We start from the raw sequence: 25,979 nt of genomic DNA, 5'->3' as shown, positions 1-25,979 counted from the left end.
TAAAGCCTGCTGCCTAATTTTAAAAACAATGGGAAACATTTTCCCCAGGTAATTGTCCTACACATCAGTCTAGAGCACAGAAGTGAGGAGCAAGGCCAGGCCAGGGGAGTAGAAGCCTGCGCCCAAGGCCCAGGTCCCGCTGAGCACATGGAGAGGGAGGTCAGGGAGCCATGGGCTTAGGGCAGGCAGAGGGACCATCTGGTGATGAAAGGGGTGGTCTGGGGGAATGCGGAGAAGGCAGAAGGCTCTGCAGACAGTTCTGCCAGGTCCTGGGTTTCAGGAAGCCTGCTCTCCCCTGCTCTCCCCTGCTCTCCCCTGCTCACCTGCTGTCCCCTGCTCCCCTGCTGTCCCCTGCTCCCCTGCTCTCCCCTGCTCCCCTGCTCTCCCTTGCTCCCCTGCTGTCCCCTGCTCCCCTGCTCTCCCCTGCTCCCCTGCTGTCCCCTGCTCCCCTGCTCTCCCCTGCTCCCCTGCTCTCCCCTGCTCCCCTGCTGTCTGCTGCTCTCCTGCTGTCTGCTGCTCTCCTGCCATCCCACCACCGGTGCTTCAACTGGTAGGGTAGCTCCTGTCACTAGAGTGCATACCTGAGTTTTGTGGAGCTTTCAGACTCTCTGCAATGGTCTCCTGAGCTGAAGTCCCCAGTTCTCCCCTTCACCCTTCCCTAGGGTCTGGAAACTTGGATCACAAAAAGGTGGAAAAAACCAATTCCTTTGAAAAGGCCCTTGTTCTTTCACTCAAGACACTGGGTGTGGTTCTTAATAGACCCAACCCAAACATGTCACATCATCTCCCAATACATAATTCTATTCATTCTCCTCGCAGGAGCCACCTAGGCAGAAAGATGTGGCCTCTTGAGGGTGAAGAAGGTAAATAAGGGAGTCTTAATTTGTCACCAGTTGAAGTTGGAAGCTCTAATTTTGTAGCTTTCCAGGGTGAACACTATTTTGTGGTCTAGGATTGTCTGGGACGTTATTTGCTAAGCCAAGCCACCAGCGCTCACCACGGCCTGCCGACATTCCTGCTCTTTAAAAGTTCCACTTGGCAGGGCACGGTGGCTCACGCCTGTAATCCTAGCACTTTGGGAGGCCGAGGCAAGCAGATCACCTGAGGTCGGGAGATCGAGACCAGCTTGACCAACATGGAGAAACCCCATCTCTACTAAAAATACAAAATTAGCCGAGCATCATGGCGCATGCCTGTAATCCCAGCTACTTGGGAGGCTGAGGCAGGAGAATTGCTTGAACCCGGAAAGCAGAGTTTGCGGTGAGACAAGATCGCACCATTGCACTCCAATCTGGGCAACAAGAGCAAAACTCCATCTGAAAAAAGAAAGTTCCACCTGCCCAGGTCTGCATTGCCTGGCATTCTCCCAAGGACTTGATCCACCATGGTGCTGGCCTACACTAACGAATATCCTCTCACCTGGGCCCAGCGTGAGGCAAAGAAAAACCCCAGCTGTGAAATCAGTGCATCAGTCAAAGCAACTCAGTGGCTTCCTCAACTGATTTCCACAAAGTCACAACTAGAAAGCAAGAAAAGTAATTTCCACATACGCTGAATACCAACTGTCCTCATTTTTCAGTTCCACGTTCCTGACTCCAGGGGAAGCATCCCTCATTACTCTGGTCCATCTATCATTCCTCAGCTTCTGACCCCGTTCAGAACGTGACCTGGTCACTTCCCACATGTGGGAGGCTGGGTGTCTCTATTCATCTTACAGGGACCCCCTGGCCCCCACTCCAAACATCAACATCTGTCCATTTACTCAAGGTGTCACTTTTCAGCAAAAGTCTTCTTTGGATTAGTCTGTGCCCACCCACCCAGGCCGGCCGCACTCTGTGGTTACCATCTTGCCATCAATGGACAGCATTACAACATGTGATTTACCACCATTTGTGCTTGTTAACACTTACTGGGTGTCAGTGGGCAGAATGGATTACCAGGCCAGGGAGTTCTGGCCCCAAATGCAGTTTTCTTCTTCTCCAGTCAAGTCTAGACCAACAAATACCCGATGATAGGCACTCAGTGCTGAAGTCAGTTCCTGGAAACAGGTGATTCGGGCATGGGAGGTTCACTGCCCGTGGCCTGTCCTTCTTTGCTTAGCCCTCAGATAGCGTCTCAGTCGATTCAAGATGTTATAACAAAATGCCTAAGAATGAGTAATTTATAAAAAACAGAAATTTAAGGCCGAGTGCAGTGGCTCATGCCTGTAATCCCAGCACTTTGGGGAGGCCGAGGAGGACAGCTCATGAGGTCAGGAGATTGAGACCATCCTGGCCAACATGGTGAAATCCCGTCTTTACTAAAATACAAAAAAAAAAAAAAAAAATTAGCCAGACATGTTGGTGCGCACCTATAGTCCCAGCTACCTGGGGGGCTGAGGGAGGGGAATCTCTTGAACCCAGGAGGCAGAGGTTGCAGTGAGCCAAGATCGCACCACAGCACTCCAGCCTCGTGAAAGAATGAGACTCCATCTCAAAAAAACAAACAAAAAAAACCCCAAAAAACAAAAAAAACCCTCAGAGATTTCTTTCTTTTTTTTCTTTTCTTCTTTTCTTTTATTTCTTTTTTTTTTTTTTTTTTTTTTTTTTTTTTTTTTTTTGAGACAGAGTCTCGCTCTTTGAGACAGGCTGGAGTGCTGTGACACGATCTCGGCTCATTGCAACCTCCACCTCCTGGGTTCCAGCGATTCCCCTGCCTCCGCCTCCTGAGTAGCTGGGACTACAGGTGAGTCGGGCTAATTTTTGTATTTTTAGTAGCAATGGGGTTTCACCATGTTGGTAGGCTGGTCTTAAACTCCTGACCTTGTGATCCACCTGCCTTGACTTTCCAAAGTGCTGGGATTACTGGTGTGAGCCACCGCGCCCAGCAGAAATTGATTTCTCACAGTTCTGGAGGCTGGGAAGTCCAAGATCAAGGTATCGGCAGATGTGGTGGCTGGCAAGGGCTGTGTCTGCTTCTAAGATGTCTCGGGTTGCTGCATCCTTTGGAGTGGATGAATGTTGTGTCCTCACAGTGGGTAAGACGTGGGAGGGAAGAGGTATGAGGGAGCTTCCTTCAGCCTCTTTTAAAAGAGCACTAATTGACTGGGTGTGGTGGCTCACGCCTGTAATCCCAGCACTTTGGGAGGCTGAGGTGGGCAGATCACAAGGTCAGGAGATTGAGATCATCCTGGCTAACATGGTGAAACCCCGTGTCTACTAAAAAAATATAAAAAATTAGCCAGGCCTGGTGGTGGGAGCCTGTAGTCCCAGCTACTTGGGAGGCTGAGGCAGGAGAATGGCGTGAACCCGGGAGGCGGAGCTTGCAGTGAGCCAAGATAACACCACTGCACTCCAGCCTGGGTGACAGAGCGAGACTCTGTCTCAAAAAAAAAAAAAAAAAAAAGAGCACTAATCCTGGCTGGGTGTGGTGACTCATGTCTATAATCCCAGCAATTTAGGAGTCCGAGGTGGGCAGATCACCTGAGGTCAGGTATTTGAGACCAGCCTGGCCAACATGACGAAACCCTGTCTCTACTAAAAATACAAAAATTAGCCTGGTATGGTGGTGGGCACATGTAGTCTCAGCTACTTGAGAGGCTGAGGCAGGAGAATCACTTGAACCTGGGAGGCAGAGGTTGCAGTGAGCTGAGATCACACCTCTGGACTCCAGTCTGGGCAATAGAGTGAGAGTCCATCTCAAAATAAATAAATAAAGTAATAGCTGGGCACAGTGACTCATGCCTGTAATCCCAGTACTTTGGGAGGCCGAGACGGGCGGATCACCTGAGGTTGGGAGTTCAAGACCAGCCTGACCAACATGGAGAAACCCTGTCTCTACAAAAAATACAAAATTAGCTGGGGTGGTGGCGCATGCCTGTAATCCCAGCTACTTGGGAGGCTGAGACAGGAGAATCGCTTGAACTTGAACTTGGGAAGCGGAGGTTGCGGTGAACCCAGATCGCGCCATTGCACTCCAGCCTGGGCAACAAGAGACAAACTACATCTCAGTAAATAAATAAATAAAAATAAATAAATAAAGAGCACTAATCCATTCGTGGGGGTGGTGGAACCGTCTTGACTTAATCACATCCCCAAAGTCCCCACCTCTTAATACCATCACCTTGGGGTTTAAGTTACGACATGAATTTTGGAGGGACACATACATTCAAACCATAGTGCTGCTGGTACAGGCCCTGTGTCAGTCAGGGCTTTCCCAGAGAAACAGAACCAGTAGGGGTGTGTGTGTGTGTGTGTGTGTGTGTGTGTGTGTGTGTGTGTAAAGAGAAAGATTTGGCCGGGCTCCGTGGCTCAAGCCTGTAATCTCAGCACTTTGGGAGACAGAGGCAGGCAGATCATGAGGTCAGGAGATCGACACCGTCCTGTCTAACATGGTGAAACCCCGTCTCCACTAAAAATACAAAATTAGTGGCATGGCGTTGCATGCCTGTAATCCCAGCTACTCAGGAGGCTGATTCTACTTAGGAGGAGGAGAATCGCTTGAACCCAGGAGGCAGAGGTTGCAGTGAGCTGAGATCACGCCACTGTACTCCAGCCTGGGTGACAGAGAAAGACTCTGCCTGGAATAACCCTTCATGGCCCTTGACTCTGTACTCTTGGGTCCAACTCCTGAGTCATCTTTACTTTCTCATGAAACATAGCACATGTTTGCTGCTAAGTTTTTTTTTTTTTTTTTTTGAGACAGAGTTTCACTCTTGTTCCCCAAGCTAGAGTGCAGTGACGCGATCTCAGCTCACTGCAACCTCTGCCTCCCGGTTCAGGCAATTCTCCTGCCTCAGCCTACCAAGTAGCTGGGATTATAGGCATCTGCCACTATGCCTGGCTAATTTTTTGTATTTTTAGTAGAGACAAGGTTTCACGATGTTGGCCAGGCTGCTGGTCTCGAACTCCTGACCTTGTAATCCACCTGCCTCGGCCTCCCAAAGTGCTGGGATTACAGGCATGAGCCACAGTGCCCGGGCTGCAGCTAAGTTTTATCAATCTGCTTTTTGCCACTAAAATTTTGGGGACTCAAAGACTTTCTTTTTTTTTTTGAGACGGAGTTTCACTCTTGTTGCCCAGGCTGGAGTGCAATGGCTTACCACAACCTCTGCCTCCTGGGTTCAAGCGATTCTCCTGCCTCAGCCTCCCAAGTAGCTGGGATTACAGGCATATGCCACCATGCCTGGCTAATCTTTTTTGTTTTTGTTTTTGAGATGGTGTCTTGTTCTGTTGCCCAGGCTGGAGTGCAGTGGCGCGATCTCGGCTCACTGCAACCTCCACCTCCCGGTTCAAGTGATTCTCCTGCCTCCGCTTCCCGAGTAGCTGGGACTACAGGCGCCTACCACCGAGACTGGCTAATTTTTTGTATTTTTAGTAGAGACTGGGTTTCACTGTGTTAGCCAGGATGGTCTCGATCTCCTGACCTCGTGATCTGCCTGCCTCGGTCTCCCAGAGTGCTGGGATTACAGGCATGAGCCACCGTGCCTGGCCAAAATAGTCCCTTCTTGATATTCAGCGCCTGCTGAGAAGGCTAAGGGATAATACCTCATAAGCTTCCTAGAGACACCCTGGTTTAAGTGAGATCTATGAAGATAGCATTAGTACAGGTTGAATTGTGTCCTTTCCACCCCCTCCTCCAATTCATATGTTTAAGTCCTAACCACCCACCTCTTACCTTGGAATGTAACCTTTTTGGAAATGGGGTAGTTGCAGAGGTAATTAGTTAAGATGGGGTCAACCTGGAGTCAGGTGGGCCCCTAATGCAATGTGACTGGTGTTCTTCTAAAAAGGGGAGATTTGAACACAGACATACACACAGGGAGAATGCCATGTGGAAGTGAAGATCAAGGGTGATGCTTCTACAAGCCTAGGAACACCAAAGATCACCAGCAAACTAAATCCCAGAATCTAGGGAACAGGCATGGAACAGATCATCCAACTCCAATAAGAACAAACCCTGCAGACACCTTGATCTTATATTTGTAGCCTCTAGAATTGTGAGACAGTACTTTTTTTTTTTTTTTTTTTTTTTTTTTGGTACAGAGTCTTATCATTCTGTCACCCAGGCTGGAGTACAGTGGCACAATCTTGGCTCACTACAACATCTGCCTTCCGGGTTCAACTGATTCTCGGGCCTCAGCCTCCCAAGTAGCTGGGATTACAGGTATCCGCCACCACACCCAGCTAATTTTTTGTGTATTTTTAGTAGAGACAGGGTTTCACCATGTTGGCCAGGCTGGTCTCGAACACCTGATCTCAAGTGATCCGCCCACCTCGGCCTCCCAAAGTGCTGGGATTACAGGCATGGGCTACCGTGCCCAGCCAGAGACAATACATTTTTGTTGTTTAAGCCACCCAGTTTGAGGTACTGAATTATAGCAGGCTTAGGAAACTAATACAATCTTTAATCACTCATGATTGACATTTTGATCTTTCTGAGATGTCAGCAAAAGTTTGTGTAGTCCCATACTTGGACTTTTTTCTATGTTAGTTTTGGGCAGGCACTTCTGAATTTTAGCCTCTTTTGCAACCTGGATGGACTGAAAATTTTCCAAATCGTCAAGTCCTGATTCCTTTATCTTTCTTTCTTTCTTTCTTTCTTTTTTTTTTTGAGACGGAGTCTCGCTCTGCCGCCCAGGCTGGAGTGCAGTGGCCGGATCTCAGCTCACTGCAAGCTCCGCCTCCCGGGTTTACGCCATTCTCCTGCCTCAGCCTCCCCAGTAGCTGGGACTACAGGCGCCCGCCACCTCGCCCGGCTAGTTTTTTGTATTTTTTAGTAGAGACGGGGTTTCACCATGTTAGCCAGGATGGTCTCGATCTCCCGACCTCGTGATCCGCCCGTCTCGGCCTCCCAAAGTGCTGGGATTACAGGCTTGAGCCACCGCGCCCGGCCTCTTTCTTTTTTTTGAGACAGAGTCTCACTTTGTTGCCCAAGGTAGAGTGCAGTGGTGCGATCACAGCTCATGATAGCGTTGACCTCCTGGGCTCAAGTGGTCCTCCCACCTTAGCCTCCCAAGTAGCTGGGACTACAGGTGCATGGCTACCATATCTGGCTAATTTTATTTTTCATTTTTTGTAGGAACAGGGTTTCACTATGTTGTCCAGGCTGGTCTCAAACTCCTCAGCTCAAGCAATCCTTCCTCCTGAGCCTCCCAAAGTGCTAGGATTACAGGTGTGAGCCACGGCATCCATCCTTGGTTCCTTTAACAGTTCTTTAATTTATTCCTTGATTGATTGATTGAGAGATGGAGTTCACTCTGTTGCCCAGGCTGGAGTAGAATGGCGTGATCTTGGCTCATTGCAACCTCTGCCTCCTGGGTTCAAGCAATTCTCCTGCTTCAGCTTCCCAAGTAGCTGGGACTACAGGTGTGCGTCACCACACTCAGCTAATTTTGGCATTTTTTAGTGGAGATGGAGTTTCACTATATGTTGGCCAGGCTGGTCTCGATCTCCTGACCTCAGGTGATCTGCCCGCCCAGGCCTCCCAAAGTGCTGGGATTACAGGCGTGAGCCACTGTGCTCAGCCTCTTCAATTTATTTCTATCCTCTTGTATTTTACTATGAGTAGCAAAAAGAAAATAGGCTTTGCCTAGAAAAATGTCATTGGCTAAATATGTACATTCATTGCTTACAAGTTCTGTTTTTCCATAGAACAGGTAGACACAATTCCACTAAGCTTTCTGTCCTACATGGTAAGAATCTCCTGTCCCCAGCCTCCAATAACATGTTCCTCACTTCCTCCTGAGCTCCCACTGTCAGTGTCAAGTCAGATTTCTACTAAGGGTCTGTTCCTGCAGAGTGAACCTTTATCTAAGACAATTTAGAATTTCTACACATTCTTTAGAATTTAGGATTCTCCTGACTTTCTTCTGACCAGCAACGTCTTTAGCATCCATATTTCTTTTTTTTTTTTTGAGACGCTCTGTCACCGGCTGGATGCAGTAGCGTGATCACGGCTCACTGCAACCTCTGCCTCCTGGGTTGACTCGATTCTTCTGCCTCAGCGTCCCAAGTAGCTGGGATTACTGGTGTGCGCCACACCCAACTAGTTTTTGTATTTTTAGTAGAGATGGGGTTTCACCATTTTGCCCAAGCTAGTCTTGAATTCCTGATCTCAGATGATCCGCCTGCCTCGGCCTCCCAAAGTGCTGGGATTACAGGCATGAGCTGCAGTGCCCAGCCGGTATCCATATGTCTAAGAAAGGTCTGTTTAAGGAAATCTAGGCTTTTTCTATCAAGCTCCTCAAAATTCTTCCAGCCTTCACTCATTGCCCAATTCCAAAGTCATTCTCACATTTTTAGATATTTGTTATAGCACTCCACTTCTGGGTAGCACATCTCTCTTAGTTTCTCTAGTGCTGCATAACAGATACCGCAAATGTAGTAGCTTTAAACAGCACAAGGCCTGATTTTCTTTTTTTTTTTTTTTTTTTTTTTTTTTTTTTTTTTTTTTGAGACGGAGTCTCGCTCTGTCACCCAGGCTGGAGTGCAGTGGCCGGATCTCAGCTCACTGCAAGCTCCGCCTCCCGGGTTCACGCCATTCTCCTGCCTCAGCCTCCCGAGTAGCTGGGACTACAGGCGCCTGCCACCTCGCCCGGCTAAGTTTTTGTATTTTTAGTAGAGACGGGGTTTCACTGTGTTAGCCAGGATGGTCTCGATCTCCTGACCTCGTGATCCGCCCGTCTCGGCCTCCCAAAGTGCTGGGATTACAGGCTTGAGCCACCGCGCCCGAAGGCCTGATTTTCACACATGACCTCAATTGGTGGCTAAACGCCTGCAACCTTTCATTAGCTTTCTTGAATGCATCAGTGGTGTTCACCAAAAGCCTTCAGATTCTTTGGAGTCTGAAACCTTGACCATCTTTAGAATCAGTACTCTCTCCAACCTCTCAGAAGCCTATAATAGCCGGGCATGGTGGCTCCTGCCTGCAATCCTAGCACTTTGGGAGACTGAAGTGGGAGGATCATTTGAGGCCAGGAGTTCAAGACTAGCATAGGCAACAAAGTGAGACTCGGTCTCTAAAAAAAAGTCTATGATACTGCACACACCACCATGCATTCCCTTCCACAGGTTCACCACTAGTGAAAGTCTGAACAATTCCACCACTTCAGTACACTCAGGATATCAGTTCCTCTTGCCACTAGTGATGGCTGGCAAGTGATCCAGATCCAAAACCCTATTTTATTATTTTGTTTTATTTATTTTATTTTATTTTTGAGATGGAGTCTAGCTCTGTCACCCAGGTTGGAGTGCTGTGGCGTGATTTCAGCTCACTGCAACATCCACCTCCTGGGTTCAAGCGATTCTCCTGCCTCAGCCTCCCAAGCAGCTGGGATTACTGGTGTGTGCCACCACCTCTAATTTTTGTGTTTTTAGTAGAGACAGGGTTTCACCATGTTGTAGTCTTGAACTCCTGACCTCAGGTGATCCACCTGCCTCGACCTCCTAAAGTGCTGGGATTACAGGCGTGAGCCACCGCACCCGGCCCCCAAACTCCTTTTTAGAGTTGGCTTCCCCACACCACTCCTGGTGCCAACTGTATTAGATCAGGTTCCCCAGGAACCGACACGACGACTGAGAACCAAAACCTGAGGACTAAAGGAAGCAGGATTTTGGACAGAGGCCATGTAGGGTGCAGAAGTGAACTGTCATGCAGTCACAAGGGCCTCAGGTGATCTCACTGGAGTTTGGGAGAGGGTGGCTCTTCGGAATTGTCCCACCCAAGGCACAGATAAGGGTCTTTATGCCTCTTCATCAACCAGCCATTGTATGTGAACTGCCTCGGGGAGGGAAGATGGCTCTCCTTAGCTGAGCGCTAGTCCAGGAGAGGACACAGCTGAGAGCTATTGGTACAAACAGCCAGGAGGATGAGTGCCTCAGTCCCTGAAGGGAGGGGACCTGGGTGGCAGCCCCCAGCATCCACTGCCATGATTATTTTCTGCATCTCCCAATAGTTAATATTTGTACTTTGTATTAATTGTCTATTGCATAGCAAATTACCCCCTGAACTTAGTGGCTTAAAACAACAAATATTTGTAACCTCATAGTTTCCGCTGGTCATGAATCTGAGTCTGGGTGTCTGGCTCAGGGGCTCCCAGGAGACAGTCATCAAGCTACTGGCTTAGAAGCACCTCAAGACTCTGCTGTGGCTGGAGGGAACCACTTCCAAGTTCACTCACGTGACTGTCGGCAGGCCTCAGAAGACCCACTGCAAGCCCACTCACTGGGTGCTGGCAGGCTTGTGATCCACCACACGACTTCCGTAGGCTGCCTAAATATCCTCGTGACATGGCAGCTGGTGAATGGAGAGCAAGAGACCACACCAAGTCTCTTTGTATAATAACTTAATCTTGGAAGTGCCATCACATCATTTCTGCCATATTGTATTTGTTAGAAGTCCCTGAGTTGGCCAGGCGGGGTGGCTCACATCTGTAATCCCAGCACTTTGGGAGGCCAAAGTGGGTGGATCACCTGAGGTCAGGAGTTCAAGACCAGCCTGGCCAACATGGCGAAACTCCATCTCTACTTAAAAAAAAAAAAAAAATTAGCCAGGCATGGTGGTGCACACCTGTAATCCCAGCTACCCGGGAGGCTGAGGCAGGAGAAGTGCTTGAACCCGGGAGGCAGAAGTTGCAGTGAGTCAAGATCGTGCCACTGCACTCTAGCCTGGGCAACAGAGTGGGATTTGGTTTCAAAAAAAAAAAAAAAGTTAGCCGGGTTCGGTGGCTCACGCCTGTAATCCCAGCACTTTGGGAAGCCGAGGTGAATCACGAGGTCAGGAGTTCGAGACCAGCCTGGCCAAGATGGTGAAACCCCATCACTAAAAATACAAAAATTAGCTGGGCATGGTGGCAGGCAACTGTAGTCCCAGCTACTTGGGAGGCTGAGGCAGGAGAATCCCTTGAACCCTGGGAGGTAGAGGTTGCAGTGAGCAGAGATTGTGCCACTGCACTCCAGTCTGGGCGACAGAACGAGACTCCAACTCAAAAAAAAAGAAAAGAAAAAAAGAAAAAAGAAAAAAAAGTCACTGAGTCCGGTGCAAATCCAGTGGGTGGGGGGGTGGCAGCGGGGCGGGGGGAGATTACACAAAGGCGTGAATACTATACTACCCGCGGAACACTGAGCTGAGCATTTTACCTGCTCTACTTTATTTAATACTTACAATAACCTTAAGGTAGTTATTTTTAATTTTATTATTATTATTTTTTGAGACAGAGTCTCGCTCTGTCCCCCAGGCTGGAGTGCAGTGGCGCGATCTCGGCTCACTGCAAGCTCCGCCTCCCGAATTCATGCCATTCTCCTGCCTCAGCCTCCCAAGTAGCTGGGACTACAGGCGCCTGCCACCATGCCCGGCCTTTTTTTTTTTTTTTTTTTTTTTTTTTTTTAGTAGAGACAGGGTTTCACCGTGTTAGCCAGGATGGTCTTGATCTCCTGACCTTGTGATCTGCCCGCCTCGGCCTCCCATAGTGCTGAGATTACAGGCGTGAGCGACCGCACCCAGCCATCTTAAGGTAGTTATTAATACCTCCCTCTGCAGATGTGGAAAGAAGCTCAATGTGGTTAAACTACTTGCTCATAAGCCACACAAATTACTATGTAGGAGAGAAAAGATTTAGCCCAGGTTTGAGGACAAGGCTGTGTGTTTTTTAACTCTTTTGCTATAGTGTCTCCCTCAATAACAGCTGAGAGGGATCAAAGTGTTGCAGAATACTGAAGCTAAATAGGGTGCTACTTTGCAGTAGGTGCAGGACCTGAGGGGGAGATGTACCAGTCAAAGGGCTCTAAATTTAGCCAGGCATTTCCTAGCCCCAAAGTTCAGGAATAAGGTTGGGAACATGGAAAAGCAGGCCAGGAGACAAAGTGAAGAGGAATTCCAAAACAGTTGTGTTGCTGGTGATCTGCTGTGGACATGTGAACACCTTCCTTTCTAGTTCCACAGTTGCTAAATGTGAATTGGAAATAGAGGTAGCAGGGACCTAGAAACAAATGACCTAAAACTCTTACAGGTTGCGTATCCCTTGTCCGAAATGCTTATAACCAGAAGCATTTTGAAATTTTTTGCATTTTGGAGTATTTGCCTGATATACTTACTGGGTGAGTATTCCTAATCCAAAATCTGAAGTGCTCCAATGAATATTCTCTTTGAGCATGACCTTGGAGTGTCATGTCAGTGCTCAAAAAGTTTTGGATTTTCGGTCAGGCACAGTGGCTCACACCTGTAATCCCAGCACTTTCAGAGGGCGAGGTGGGTGGGTCACCTGAGGTCGGGAGTTCGAGACCAGCCTGATCAACATGGAGAAACCCCATCTCTACTAAAAATACAAAATTAGCCGGGCGTGGTGGCACATGACTGTAATCCCAGCTACTCAGGCAGCTGAGGCAGGAGAATCGCTTGAACCTGGGAGGCGGAGGTTGCAGTGAGCCGAGATCGCACCATTGCTCTCCAGCCTGGGCAGTAAGAGCGAAACTCCGTTTCAAAGAAAAAAGAAAAGTTTTGGATTTTGGAGCATTTTAAATTTTGGATTAGGGATGCTCAACCTGTACTCAGTTATGGCCAAAAAAGTCAAGCTTCTTGCACAAGGAACTTGTACAAAGATACAAGCTTTCAGTAACTCTTAGACCTAAATCTGGGGGCTGTTTCAAGTTATCTATTGCTGTATAACAAACCACCCCAAATCTTAGTGATTTATAATAATACTATAATAATAGTTTATATCTCATGATCCTATGGGTTGGCTGGGAGGTTATTCTGCTGGTCTCACCTGAACTCTTTTTTTTTTTTTTGAAATGGAGTCTCGTTCTGTTGCCCAGGCTGGAGTGCAGTGGTGCAACCTTGGCTCCTGGGTTCAAGTGATTCTCCTACCCCAGTCTCCTGAGTAGCTGGGATTACAGGCGCCCACCACCAGGCCTGGCTAATTTTTGTATTTTTAGTAGAGATGGGGTTTCGCCATGTTGCCCAGGCTGGTCTTGAACTCCTGACCTCAAGTGATCCACCCACTTCAACCTACCAAAGTGTTGGAATTACAGGTGTGAGCCACCGCACCTGGCCTCGCCTGGACTCTTAAGCATGCATTTACCTGTGGGTCAGCTGAGCTAGTGGGTCCAAGATGTCCTCACCCACGTCTGGAGCTGGGCAGGGACAGCTGGAACTCTGTCTCGATACAGCTCTCATTGCTCTGGTCTAGCCTGAGATTTTTACTTGGCAGGCATGTTTCAAGAAAGGAAAATAAAGGCAGAGGCCGGGCGCAGTGGCTCACGCTTGTAATCCCAGCACTTTGGGAGGCCAAGGCAGGCGGATCATGAGGTCGAGATGGAGACCATCCTGGCAAACATGGTGAAACCCTGTCTCTACTAAAAATACAAAAATTAGCTGGGTGTGATGGTGTGCGCCTGTCGTCCCAGCTACTTGGGAGGCTGAGGCAGGAGAATCGCTTGAACCTGGGAGGCGGAGGTTGCAGTGAGCTGAGATCACACCACTACCCTCCAGCTTGGGCAACAGAGAGACTCCATCTCAAAAAAAAAAAAAAAAAGGAATAGAAAAGAAAAAAATCAAAGTGCAGCACAAATATTTTTCTTGAACCTTTTATTCACTTATATAAATAAGCTCATCTATATATGTGTATTGAGTAGCAAAGTAGTGGTAAAAATATTTCTTGCTATGGGGTCATGGTGAAAGTTTGAAAGTACTTATTTTATATACTCAGGTGGGAGTGATTACCTACCCTGTATCTATGAAGAAACTGTGTTAACATCTACATCTAGTTAGAGATACAAGATGATAAAGAATTGTAATTCTATGATTTGGGCAGTTTTATTCCATTCTAAGAGGTTTCAAAGGAAAACTTGAACAATAAGATTTCCTTCCTATACACTCAACTCCCTCAATGGAATCCTTAGAAGGAACAAAATTGGGTGGCTCATGGACCAAGAAGGCTTATGATGACAGAAGCTAGTTGATCTTCCAGCTGACTACAGTCACAGCTCTGAGGGCAAGCTTCACAGTACAAGGGCCCACACCACCTGACATTATATAAGATCATCATTTGTTTATTGTCAGGGTTTCTCCACTGGAAAGCAGGGTCTGTGAGAGTAGATCCTCTCTTGCTCATTGCTGAATCCCCAGTGGCCAGATCAATGCCCAGCACGTATTAGGCATCTAATAAACATTTGTGGAATAAATGAATGAATGAATGAATGAAGGGTGTAGAGGCAGGGAAAGCTGCCTCATCCCAAGTACCATATTTTATAATTATTGCTTTTCACTGACTATGCTTTGTAAGCTGTTTCAATCTGTGTTGATTTTTCTTCAAATTGGTTCAGAACCCAATCCTGATCCTTTGTCCAAACACTGTTCTCAAGGAGACTTTCAGATTATTGCTCGGCTGAACACACTAGTGTTACTGAAACCAAACAGCGCTGCAGAGAGAGAACTAATCACTCTGCCTTTGGTTAACAGCCTTGAAAACATGTTATTCATGAAGAGATCAGGCAGGGTTTGGGGTAGGTCAGCCTATTACCACCATCACTAGAAACAACAAGTAAACAAGTAACAGCAGAAGAGGACTGCAGGATTGTTCATTTTTCTCAAAAAGGGCAATTTGTTAGCAATGGGGACCTCAAAATGTTGTCACCTGAGGGTATGGAAGAAATGAAGAAAGACACAAAGGGGATATGGCTGCTTTTTTTTTTTTTTTTACTTTGAACATTAGCATTAAGTTGGTTACCGTACACATCCAAAGGCCCAGCATCTCAGAAAATTCATTAGGCGGCACACCTGTACCAGAGTCTCACGAGAAAAAAATATACAATGCTACATTGAGTGGTTAAAAATACACAAAAAAGTAGTTTTTAACAATCTATAAATTTTTTATACTTAAAATCATGATTGAGTTGAAATAAAAAAGTGCATTTCAATTGCTAAAAAAATAATATTGATATAGTTAACACAAGGGGGAAATCAGTACACTGAGGGATCTGACAGGATGCTGGAAAAAACGACTCAGGGAAGCTGGGCAGCATGGGCTCGTTTGGAGATTCAGGAGCGGAGCTCAGTTCCACCTCACTGCAGTTCCCTGGGGCCAAGCAGCCCTCCTCTCCCCAGTATCTTTCCCATCTTAAGAGATCCTGTCCTACCTACCTGTCACCTCCCCAACCCAAAGACTCCTCTAAACTTCTTTGCAGCATGACAGCTGCCTGCCCTACACTGAGTCTACTTGACCTTCAATTGCGTCTCCGCAGAGAGGTAGGAGAGGGACACTGCCCCATTCTGGACTTGACATAAGTACCCCAGCCACATGGCCTTCATCCTTATGACCTAGCAGGCAGAACAGGGACCAAGCAGCTTCTATTTTGTCAAACTCCTTTGGACAAATATTCAACATTCAACAACAAGCTTTGTAAACCTAATGCTAAACAAGTCATGGCAAGCAAACTGGATTTTCTTTTCTTAAGAAATGAGGAAAAGTGCAAGTGATCTCAGTACTGTTGGGGAAAACAAAAATAAAACAAGTTGCACCTGGCCACTTGCTGCCTAAACCAATCACAGCTTCAGTTTTGTTTTTTGTCAAGTGTTGGAGTTACAAGTAGACACCACCCTCTGTGCCTGATATTGCTCAGGTTCAGACTTGGCTGGGGGTGAGGGGACCAGGCAGAAATCAGTTAAGAAGGCCATTCCAGGTGTAAATGCCTCCCAGCTCTACTGGGGTAATATTTACTGTCTGGTCTTTTCCCTTCCCAGGTTGATTACTGACCTGTTTGTTGTGAAGATGCTGCTGCAATAAGCACCAACAGAACTCATGGCCAGAGAGCTGACGATCATGGTTAGAAGCCCTTAGACAAAGTAACTGACAGAGGGGGAGCACGCAGTTTCTAACCTGGAGTGCCTGTTGCACTGGTCAGGAAGAAAGGTCTGACCTAGAGGACTTGTTCCCTGATGTAACAGATATCCCTTTGGAGCAGAGAAGGTGAGAAGCATTTCCTTACTCATACTCCAGAGTTCTCCCAGTGCTCTTGTTCCTCCTTCTATAGATGTGATGGTGGTGGCCTGTGAAGGAGATAGGAGCGGGGAAGCCTGCCTGCTCTGCCTTCAGCACACAAAGGCGCCCCCATGGGAAGGTCCTAGCTTTCAATCTGGAGGTCATCAATATGTAAAAAGTCGAATTAACTAAGATGCCTGACCCACAAGGACTCCAGACCCACACGTCAATCATTGCTTGCATCATGAGGGATGAACGACGACTGGACTTTGTAATAAGGGAACACTTCTTAAATAATCAAAATATATGAATAAGCTTCGAGCCAAGAGGCTATTCCAGAAGAGATTTAAAAGTGGGATCTTTCTTTAGCAGGTTGAGAATAAAGCTAAAGTACTTTATTGCTCCCTTGTGGACAAAGCCAGAACTGCTGATGGAAAACAGTCACACAGCCCATGTCAAGAAACGAATAAAATACATATTCAAATTTATGGAAGATTGAGAAGAAATCATCCTATTTTCAGAGGCTACATATATGCTCTTGGGGAGACAACTTAAGAAGTAAACACAAAAATTATGTCACACTGTTTCTTTTTAATCTAATGAATTAATAGAGTATGAAAAGATATTTCTAGGAGGGTTAGAAGTTCTAGCAGAATGAAATACTTCCCACCAACTTTCAAATGCAATGAAACAGTCTTGAGTCCTGTACAGGATGTGAGTTAAAGTCTATCATGCTCATCAGATGGTCCCTTTTCACCTGTAAAAGACAGGTAGGGAGGAAGCTGTGTTCATTCAGAGGAGCTGGATATTCCAGAAACAACTTGATTCTCTGGCACCTCCAGTACAGACACAGGCTCTTTAGTTGATCAGAACTAGCCAAGGCAAGTATCAGATTTCCTTCTGAAGTTAAGCAAAATTCAGCTTCCACCCCTTTTCTTGGCCCATCCTCACTTCCTATGAAATCATTTTCAAGTAATATGTAACATCCCTGATCTCACCAGAGAAGCTGACGTAGTGTGAAAGTAACCTGCGACTGGAAAGCTGTGGGAACACTCTCAGGGGCAGGAACTCGCTTGGATGCGTGTGTCAGAAGTTTCCTACTGAAGACATACAAGACAGCAGGCTGTCTCAAGGACATGGTTCCTCCAAATGACAAGCAAGTACAGCTCTCCATTGTTTTATGGCCTGGGACTCTGAAGAGAAAAGCCACAAATTTTAAAGTAGATACTGTAAGTAGCTAGTTACCATCCAAGAGGCAAACTTCTAGATCAATAATGAGGAAGAAACATCACGGCAAATGAAGTGAAAGGTATTTAACACAATAAAAAACCCTTGTTACTGATTTCTGTAACATAAAACCTTTCTCATTTTGTAAACTCATCTTCCCATCCCAAATAGCAGTGAAGCCTTCAAAAATCTTGAATTTATTCATCATCAAACATAACCAATTCTCACAATTTTGCACTATCTCACCAATAATATAGTGTCTGTTGTCAGACAGGAAAGATGGAGAATGTATTAACAGCTGCCTTCTTAGACACCCACCTTGTGTGGTTATCAGTTAGTCTTAAAAACCTGAGTACTATTAACTTTAAGGAAAAGGACATGAGATTTTAAGTTAGAAAGGAAAAATGCTAAGGCCCAAACACTCAACTCCAAGCTTTCATTCACCTAAAAAATGCAATCAAATCTCATTTGAAAGAGTTCATTTTTTTTTCTTTTTCTCCAGTTTTGGAGAACTGGAAGGGAGTAAAAAGAACTGTACACAGCACAAACTTCCGCTCTGGCTGTGAAGGACTAGCCAATTGCTAAATGTCTGATCACGGAGGTGCTCGATCATATTACATGGAAAACACTGCAACCTCCTTTCCATTACATCCTTCATATATTATGGCTCCATCATACGTTTTAAACCAATTAGATGAAGACAGCTAGAAAAAATAAACAGAAGTTTTTGAGGGACAGGGCCATGAGAAAGCAGAAACGCAGAGAGCAATTTTAAATAAATTTGACTAAAAGAGTATAGTCTCGCAAAATGTGTATGGAAGAGAGTGGGCACATGGGAACAGGGCAGAGCAACAGCAGCACTCAGGATCCCTTCATCAGAAAGGGGAGGCATTCAGGAAGACTTCAGTTGAGAAAAAGGTGTTCAAAAGACATATTCAATGACCTTTAATTTTAAAGGAACGTCGAATTTCCGGTGAAAGAAGGTGAAGAGTCAAATAAGGATAAAATCTTTCAACAGGGAGATGTAATATGTGAAGAAATAAGATATAAATAAAAGTTAAAAATGTAACCTAAAAATGACATGGAGGAACAAAACAGAAATTCAGTAAAAATTCTTGTCCAAGGTTTTAGCTAGTTTGTAGAGTTAAGCCCACTGGAATATGGGTGAATTCCAATATTCATGGATAATGAAATAGAGGTAGGATTTAGATCAGGAAAAGAATGTTCCAGGATGCTGGCATTTTGAAGGCACTCAAAAACAGAGTGAGAGAGACTGAAGCTGCAGTGACGTCAGAGGATTAGAAAGAGGTGCATACTCATGTATCTGTCATAAAGAAATAAAACAACTCCAGGAACATGTGACCATACATATATTATTGAGTAATACATAGAGTAACAAAGCAGAAAGAAAGCCACCTTATAAGTAGTTTCTTACAACAATACAGATTCTATCTAGAGAACAAGAAAGAGTTTGTTTTCGAAATATGCATGTCTGCAAAGTAGTTCTGACTTAAATAAAGAATTTCATAAATGGTATGTGATCTGGTTCTTTAAACAAATTTACTGAAGCAAAAGCTTCAAAGCTGGAACGACCAAGGAGTTTGATTTTCCTTTGAATCTTGCAAAACCTATCCTCTAAGACAAAAAGATTTGATCATAAAGTCTATAAAAAAGTCTAGAAAGTATAAAAGTATAGAACTATGAAAGTGGATATATTGATGGCAACTTTTATGGCTTCCATAGAAAGTGTAGAGAGGATCTCTGGTTTGCTTTATCGAGGTAGTGTCCAGGGTTGGAAGGTCATTATTCTTTATTGTAAGTGCTACAGATGACAAAAGCAGGTTAGCTAGGGTGTTGTTATTGCATAACAATGCCACTATTTCTAATGGCTTATGACCTTTCATTCCTAAAAAAAAAAAAAAAAAATCTTTTGAGAAATTTCCTATCTTGGTTCAGGCAAAGGAAAATTAAAACTCAAACTTTACTTGCTCAATTTTATAGTCTGAAGAATTCCAAATGAGTTGATTTTTTAAAAACAGTAATTAGCTGACATAATTCTTAAATGTAATGTATTCCTTTTTTCATTAAGTACTTCTCATACAGTCTAGAACAGCATTGAAATATTTATCATGTGGACCAGCAATGCAATAAAAGTTGTTTTTTCTATACAGTAGCTCAAACAGAAAGGTTTCTCTAACTTTAGTTTTCTTTTTTTTTTTTTTAAACATTAAAACTGACCTATCATTGTGTGTTTTACTAACCGAAATCTGCAAGATGGTGTAAATATACATATATCTGCAATGGATTTCTATTTCTGCTTCATCTTCTCAAAATTTAAAACTTCCAGTGAAATAATAATGAAACTAAACATACATATCTATTCAACAAACATAAAAACTGAAAAAAAATTTCAAGAATTAAAAAATCCATAGTTTATAAGCATCTCATCAGAGCATTTTGCTTTCGGTTAGTATATGAGGGATAATCAAATTACAGGGAAAGTTCTAACCACTAGAAAAGGATACTTCGAACCAATGTGGTTTTAAAAAAATGGTGTAACTATGGTAATGTCCACGCTCAGTCATTAATCTAGAACAGTTAATGTAAATGGTAGACTATGAAAGTACAGGTAACTGATTTGCACAGGCTTCTTTGAACTACAGTAAAGTTTTTTTGTGGAGATCTCCCCTGCTTGCTAAAAAGAAGAATCCAGTCACAAATACATGTGGAAATGAAGCCACATGTCTTTAAATTGTTGTCTTTTCTTCATTCAGATTTAAAAATCTAACTCAGAATGAGCCTACCTGACTCAATTTGAGAAAGCAGCAGCCTTTATTAAGGCTAAGGAAGAGTTTATATTTTACTGATAAATCTTATGAGAGAAAGCAGAAAAAAAAAAAAGAAACACACACACAGATCAACCAACCCACACACACAAAATACAATGCCAACTCATCCTCAAATAAGTCTTAACCCTAGCAATGATACAAGCCTTTGAAGACAGTAAAACTAAGTAATGAGAGACAGCCTCAATTTGTTATCTACATAATGCTTAAATGCGGCCTTTGTTGTCTTTAACAGACATGTACAGATAAGGGCTGAGAACTCAAACTTCTCCATAATTATTTTTTTCATAAACAGATAACAAGTAGGTAAAAAGTTTTGAAGAATTCATGGGGTGCTGTAGCATATATGGAAGAGAACATACCACATAATGCAACTTTTATCTTACAAAGAGGACCCCAACCAAATTTTCAACCCTGAGTTTGAGTCTTAAGTATGTTAAATGTGTTGCACATATATATTTAAGGCTTAATCCTGCAGTTCTTATATTCAGAAGCATTAATGTTGTGAATATTCTTAATGCATTTCATTATTCATATGCAATATGATACTGATGAGGAGTCATTATATTCGGAGCAGTTTTCCTGAAGACCACAAATCTCAAGTCAAGGAAAGTATCCTTAATCTAGGGGAAAAAAAGGAAGTTTCTAAATTGTTCCACAATATATTTCACTAAGAATTGTACTGTATGACAATGCTAATTTTAAAAAATAATCTTTTTTTTTTTTTTTTTTTTTGCTTCTGTTAAGGATGGTGGTGATTATTTGCTTAATACTGGTTTTCCTGTATAGCAGATATTTTCTTATGGCTATATTTACTTGAATGAAAAATCAAAGATGACTACCTGAATATTCCAGTGTATAGTTATAGTACAACCTCATGAAATGGTTGATTCTGTGGTCTCAAGTCTAGAATTCAGAATTGCTGCCCAATACTGTAAATTTATTTAGAACAAAATAAGGCGGTCCGGCATGGTGGCTCACGCCTGTAATCCCAGCACTTTGGGAGGCTGAGGTGGATGGATCACAAGGTCAGGCATTCAAGACCAGCCTGGCCAATATGGTGAAACCTCATCTCTACTAAAAATACAAAACTGAGCCGGGCGTGGTGGCGCATGCCTGTAATCCCAGCTACTCGGGAGGCCGAGGCAGAAGAATCACTTGAGCCCGGGAGGCGGGGGTTGCAGTGAGCCAAGATCGCATCACTGCACTCCAGCCCGGGCAAGAGAGCAAGACTCTGCCTCAAAAAAAAAAAAAAAAAAACAAAAAGAACACAATATAACCAATTAAGCACAATTTACATCTTTAAAAAAAATCATTTTAATACTACAGGCTTGACCATGAAATAATGATATGTCTATATAAAAGTGTAGGTTGACAAACTTGTCATGGAATGCCAAGGAGACTGTGGAGGGAGGGGAGACAACCACTAAAGATATAACCGTCAAATGCAAGGAATTAACTTTCCTCATTGGCTTGGATAACTGGGTGCTCAAAGAATGTGTACAAATATTAAAAATACTATTTTTAAAACTTACATCCAAAACCAGGAAGAAAAGTATATCTTGAGATACTTTTCTGCCTCATTCCAAAAGTTTCCTATGCTCATTATACAAGACAGGCAAAATCAGAAGGAGAAAATTTAGAAACATTAAACCAAAAAGCTAATAGAGAGCGTGATGTTTAAAAAATACGGACTTAATCTCAGTTGAAAGAGTTCCATTTTTCCTACCACAGAGCTCATTAGCTAGGAAAGTGCTCAAAGCAGATCTGCACATTTAACATTAAAAATAAAAAAAAATAAAAGCCAGCATTCTGATTCAGGCAATGATTTTAAGAACCTGAAGAAAGAAAAATGAAGAAATTTCAAGATTTAAAAATGGACTGGGCATGGTAGTGTGTGCCAGTAGTCCCAGCTACTTGGTTAGCTGAGGCAGGATTGCTTGAGCCCAAGAGTTGGAGGCTGTAGTGTGCTATAGTTGCACCTGTGAATAGCCACTGCACTCTAGCCTGGGCAACATAGCGAGACCTTGTCTTTAAAAAAAAAAAAAAAAAAAAAATTGGAGAGCGGGTGGGAGGTAAGTGATTTAGCCTGGGAACTCAGTTATCTGAGATAAAGAAATACAAAATTTTAAGCTATAATGAGTCTGGATAAATTTGATCAGTTAAGTGTAATCAATACACTAGCCCTTCTGTTCAGCCTTTCCTATAATAAGCTCCTGGTTGATTACGTTCTTTTGAAGTTCCCCAAACTTGAAAAAGTAATCTGCCTAAAGGTATTAGAGGTGCTGCTCTCTTTATCACCTAAGAATGCTGGTATTACATAATTTGCAGAGGACAGGGCAGTAAAACTTAGGAGTTTTCCCTCACTACTATTTACTGTGTTAAAATAGCTCAAGGTTATGAACATATCCATATTTCACATATAATCGATATTTCAAAATTCATAACCAATTTGCCTTCTCATCTGAATTTCTCAGCCACTATCAGCAACATCATGTTTATGATTTTAAGTTTACTATTTTAGCTTCTTATAACAATTCTAGAAAAATAAAGCAACCTCAAAATGAGAGATTTCAACTTGTCATTCCATAAAAAGCTAAACATGAACACAGTTCCTAAGGGAAGTGAGAAACAGACGTGACTGAGATTAAACGATCTCCACTACTTCCTCCTCCTGTCAGCAAACAGCCTTATTCAAATGTTCAAAACATGGAAGCTTTAGGTGACTTCCCTGGAAAAGGCCCCATCCCCTGCAAATCATTTCATGTAATGCACTAACGAAGCCAAGTAGAACACGGAGGACAGGAGCACATTAGGGAGCCTCTCTGAGTGTTACACAGAGATGTCAAAACTACCAAGTATTTATGCCAAATCCTGAAAGCAAAACCTCGTTTTTGCAGTAACCTGGTGTGGAGACCCTCTCAGATACATCTAGTCTCTGAAGCACCTTTTGAGTTGTACGGATGTAAGAATAACTTTGAATTATAGAAGTTATATGCATCTTTAAGAATCACATTTTGATGATTATAAAATTTTTTTTCTATTTTACAACATAGGTTCAGCTACACTGAAAAAATTACACCGCTTATTGAAATACATTTCATTTTAGAAACAGACTACTAAAGAAGTCTATACAAAAACTCTAAAATAATTTCTGTAGTAAAATAAACAGTGCGTTAGGAGAGCTACACGAAGAAAATTTGTCTTTCTCTATAATGCTTGATATACTGTGAATCATGGCCAGCTCAACTCTGTAGCTGGCACCAAAAGCTGAAAAGAATTCCTTACCATACACAGTGATACAATTAATGCTCTGGATTAATCTCACAGCCTTCCCGATTAGTACAAAGGAAACCAGGCCTATCCCCTCTTTGAGGAGAAGTCCGGGATATAAAAGCAAGCATACCTCATCAGCTGATATGAAATTATAAAATTCCACAAGTCTGAGTATTTGAAACTTATAAAAGTCATCAGAAAATGCAAGCAAATTGGGCTTTAGTTCAGTGGTTCCCTTGGTTTAGATTAGACAGTCCCTCTGTGAGCTCAAGGTAGTCTTCTTGTTCATTCCCTTGGATCTGTTGATTCAGTGACACTGGCGAAGCTCTTGGTAGAGGCGGAGGAGAGTCTGAGAACTAAGGAAATGCTCACTGACTCCCTCTGTGCACGCTCACACATGGGGACGTGTCTCCTGGAGAACACACTAAGGAGACGGATGTTAATGATGCTGTGCTGAACTGTTCTTCTCTGCCAGGTGCCGCAGAAAGCTGTCATCACTCTGGCCTCTATGATTTAAAGGCTCACTCTTAAAGAGGGCTGGAGGTGGGGGGAGGTGAGGGACTGGAGGGATGGGAAGGTGGTGCGGGTGGTGAGGGTGTGGGTGGATGTGCAGGTGTGAGAAGGGGTGGGGGATGGGCCGAGGGGGAAGAGTGCTTACAGGATTCATATTGATTGGAGGGGTTGGGGTTGTGGGTGTGTTCACCACAGAAGGAACTGGGGTGGCTGGGGAAGTTGTAAGTGGGATCTGGACAGCAGGTGGCACATTCACGGGGCTGGTCACCCGAAAGCACTTCTCCTTGTGGGCCTTAAGCATATTCGAGAAGCGGAACCGCTGGCCACACACATCACATGGATAGGGCTTCTCGCCTGTGTGAGTTCTGCGGTGTCTCTTCATGTTGGGGCGGCTGGTGAAGCTTTTGCCACAGATTTCACAGATAAAGGGTTTCTCTCCTGAGATGAACACAGACATAAAAATGATTAACATATTAGGTGGTAATTGTGTGCTCATGCTATTTCTTTTCTTTCTTTCTTTTTTTTTTTAATGGAAATGGAGTCTCACTATGTTGATCAGGCTGGTCTCGAACTCCTGGCCTCAAGTGATCCTCCTGTCTGGGCCTCCCAAAGTGCTGGGATTACAGGTGTGAGCCACTGCACCTGGCCTATGAGACTGTATTCTAGAGTCATTTAAAAATCCTCTCAAATTTGGACTTAACAGATCAGAGTAGATACAACTAAAACTTACATACACCCTACCATCTGGGCTTAGCTAAAAGAAGAAGATAAAGATGGGGGAGAAGGCATCTACGTTAGTGATCCTCTACATCCTACATAAAGAACAGTTCAAATGGCTTTCTGTGCTCAAGGAAACATCCTAGATGACTCTTTGCCTTTAAATTTAGGCAAGTTAATCTGTAAGCAATTTATTTATTTATTTATTTTTTGGTTTTTTGAGACAGAGTTTTGCTCTTGTCACACAGGCTATAGTACGATGGTGCGATCTCGGCTCACTGCAACCTCCACCTCCTGGGTTCAAATGATTCTCTTGTCTCAGCCTCCCGAGTAGCTGGGACTACAGGCGTGCACCACCATGCTGGCCAGGCTGGGCTCAAACTCCTGACTTCAGGTGATCCACCCACCTCCGCCTCTCAAAGTGCTGAGATTACAGGCGTGAGCCACTGTGCCCGGCTGCAATTTCTTTTTTCTTTTTCTTTTTTTTTTGAGATGGAGTCTCGCTCTGTCGCCCACACTGGATTGCAGTGGCGCAATCTTGGCTTACTGCAAGCTGTGCCTCCTGGGTTCATACCATTCTCCTGCCTCAGCCTCCCAAACAGCTGGTACTACAGGCACCCGCCACCATGCCCGACTAATTTTTTTTATTTTTAGTAGAGACAGGGTTTCACTGTGTTAACCAGGATGGTCTTGATCTCCTGACCTTGTGATCCGCCTGCCTCGGCCTCCCAAAGTGCAGGGATTACAGGCGTGAGCCACTGTGCCCGGCCTTGCAATTTCTTTTTTAAAGAGGATCTTGCTCTGTCACCCAGGCTGGGGTATAGTGGTGTGATCACAGCTCACTGCAGTTTCAACCTCCTGGGCTCAAGCAATCCTCCCAGCTCAGCCTCCCAAGTAACTGGGCCTACTACAGGTGTCAGCTACCACATCTGGCTATCTTTTTTTTTCTGTAGAGGCAGGGTCTCCGAATTTTGCCCAGGCTGGTCTCGAACCCATGGGCTCAAGTGATCCTCCCGCCTCAGACTCCCAAAGTGCTGAGATTACAGGCATGAGCTAAGGCCCTGTCCTGTAAGCAATTTCTGACATTCCAAACAAAAGTAAGAATTTTCTGAAAATGTCCTGTGGAACAAAGAAGTCTCTTCCTGTCTATTCTCACAGAATCCTTAGCATACAGCTTGCTTTTTGGCACTGAATTTAGAAAATACTGGCTTGACAAACCTACAATATGAATTTCACACCGCAGTGTTTCTCAATGAGAGTGCTACCAGCATTTCTGCAGACAATTCCTCATTATGTGGGACTATGTGGCATTCAGCATTCCTGATGCCAGCCTACTGAATACGCACAAGATTTCGACAAAAAAAATGCCCCATGCCATTTCCAAATGTCTGTGGGTGTAGGGAGGGTGTTGGGGGTTATTGCTCCTAGTTGAGGACCACTGGGCC

General features: G+C 44.3%; 1 protein-coding gene, 1 long non-coding RNA gene and 1 other non-coding gene across 8 annotated transcripts in view; all 3 read right to left on the bottom strand.

The window, feature by feature from the left end:
* Nucleotides 1-5,173: 5,173 nt before the first annotated feature.
* Nucleotides 5,174-25,979, bottom strand: part of LOC144335612 (uncharacterized) — a 77,743-nt gene continuing 56,937 nt past the window's right edge. The window contains exon 3 of the long non-coding RNA XR_013406562.1: nucleotides 5,174-5,282. This is a non-coding gene — a long non-coding RNA (uncharacterized LOC144335612). The remainder of the gene's footprint in view (nucleotides 5,283-25,979) is intronic.
* Nucleotides 13,776-13,884, bottom strand: MIR6129 (microRNA mir-6129). Its single transcript, NR_128322.1, has one exon. It is a non-coding gene; the product is annotated as a microRNA mir-6129 (primary transcript).
* Nucleotides 21,322-25,979, bottom strand: part of ZNF652 (zinc finger protein 652) — a 102,734-nt gene continuing 98,076 nt past the window's right edge. For 5 of the 6 annotated variants that reach the window (XM_077968626.1, XM_015119236.3, XM_077968628.1 and 2 more), the window contains one exon: nucleotides 21,322-24,255. In XM_077968626.1, the coding sequence (XP_077824752.1) occupies nucleotides 23,744-24,255 (512 nt within the window). In that variant the 3' untranslated portion in view covers nucleotides 21,322-23,743. 6 annotated transcript variants of the gene reach the window in all.

This window comes from Macaca mulatta, chromosome 16, assembly GCF_049350105.2.
Source record: "Macaca mulatta isolate MMU2019108-1 chromosome 16, T2T-MMU8v2.0, whole genome shotgun sequence".
Lineage (NCBI taxonomy): Eukaryota > Metazoa > Chordata > Mammalia > Primates > Cercopithecidae > Macaca > Macaca mulatta.
This window is presented reverse-complemented; position numbering and strand designations above follow the sequence as displayed.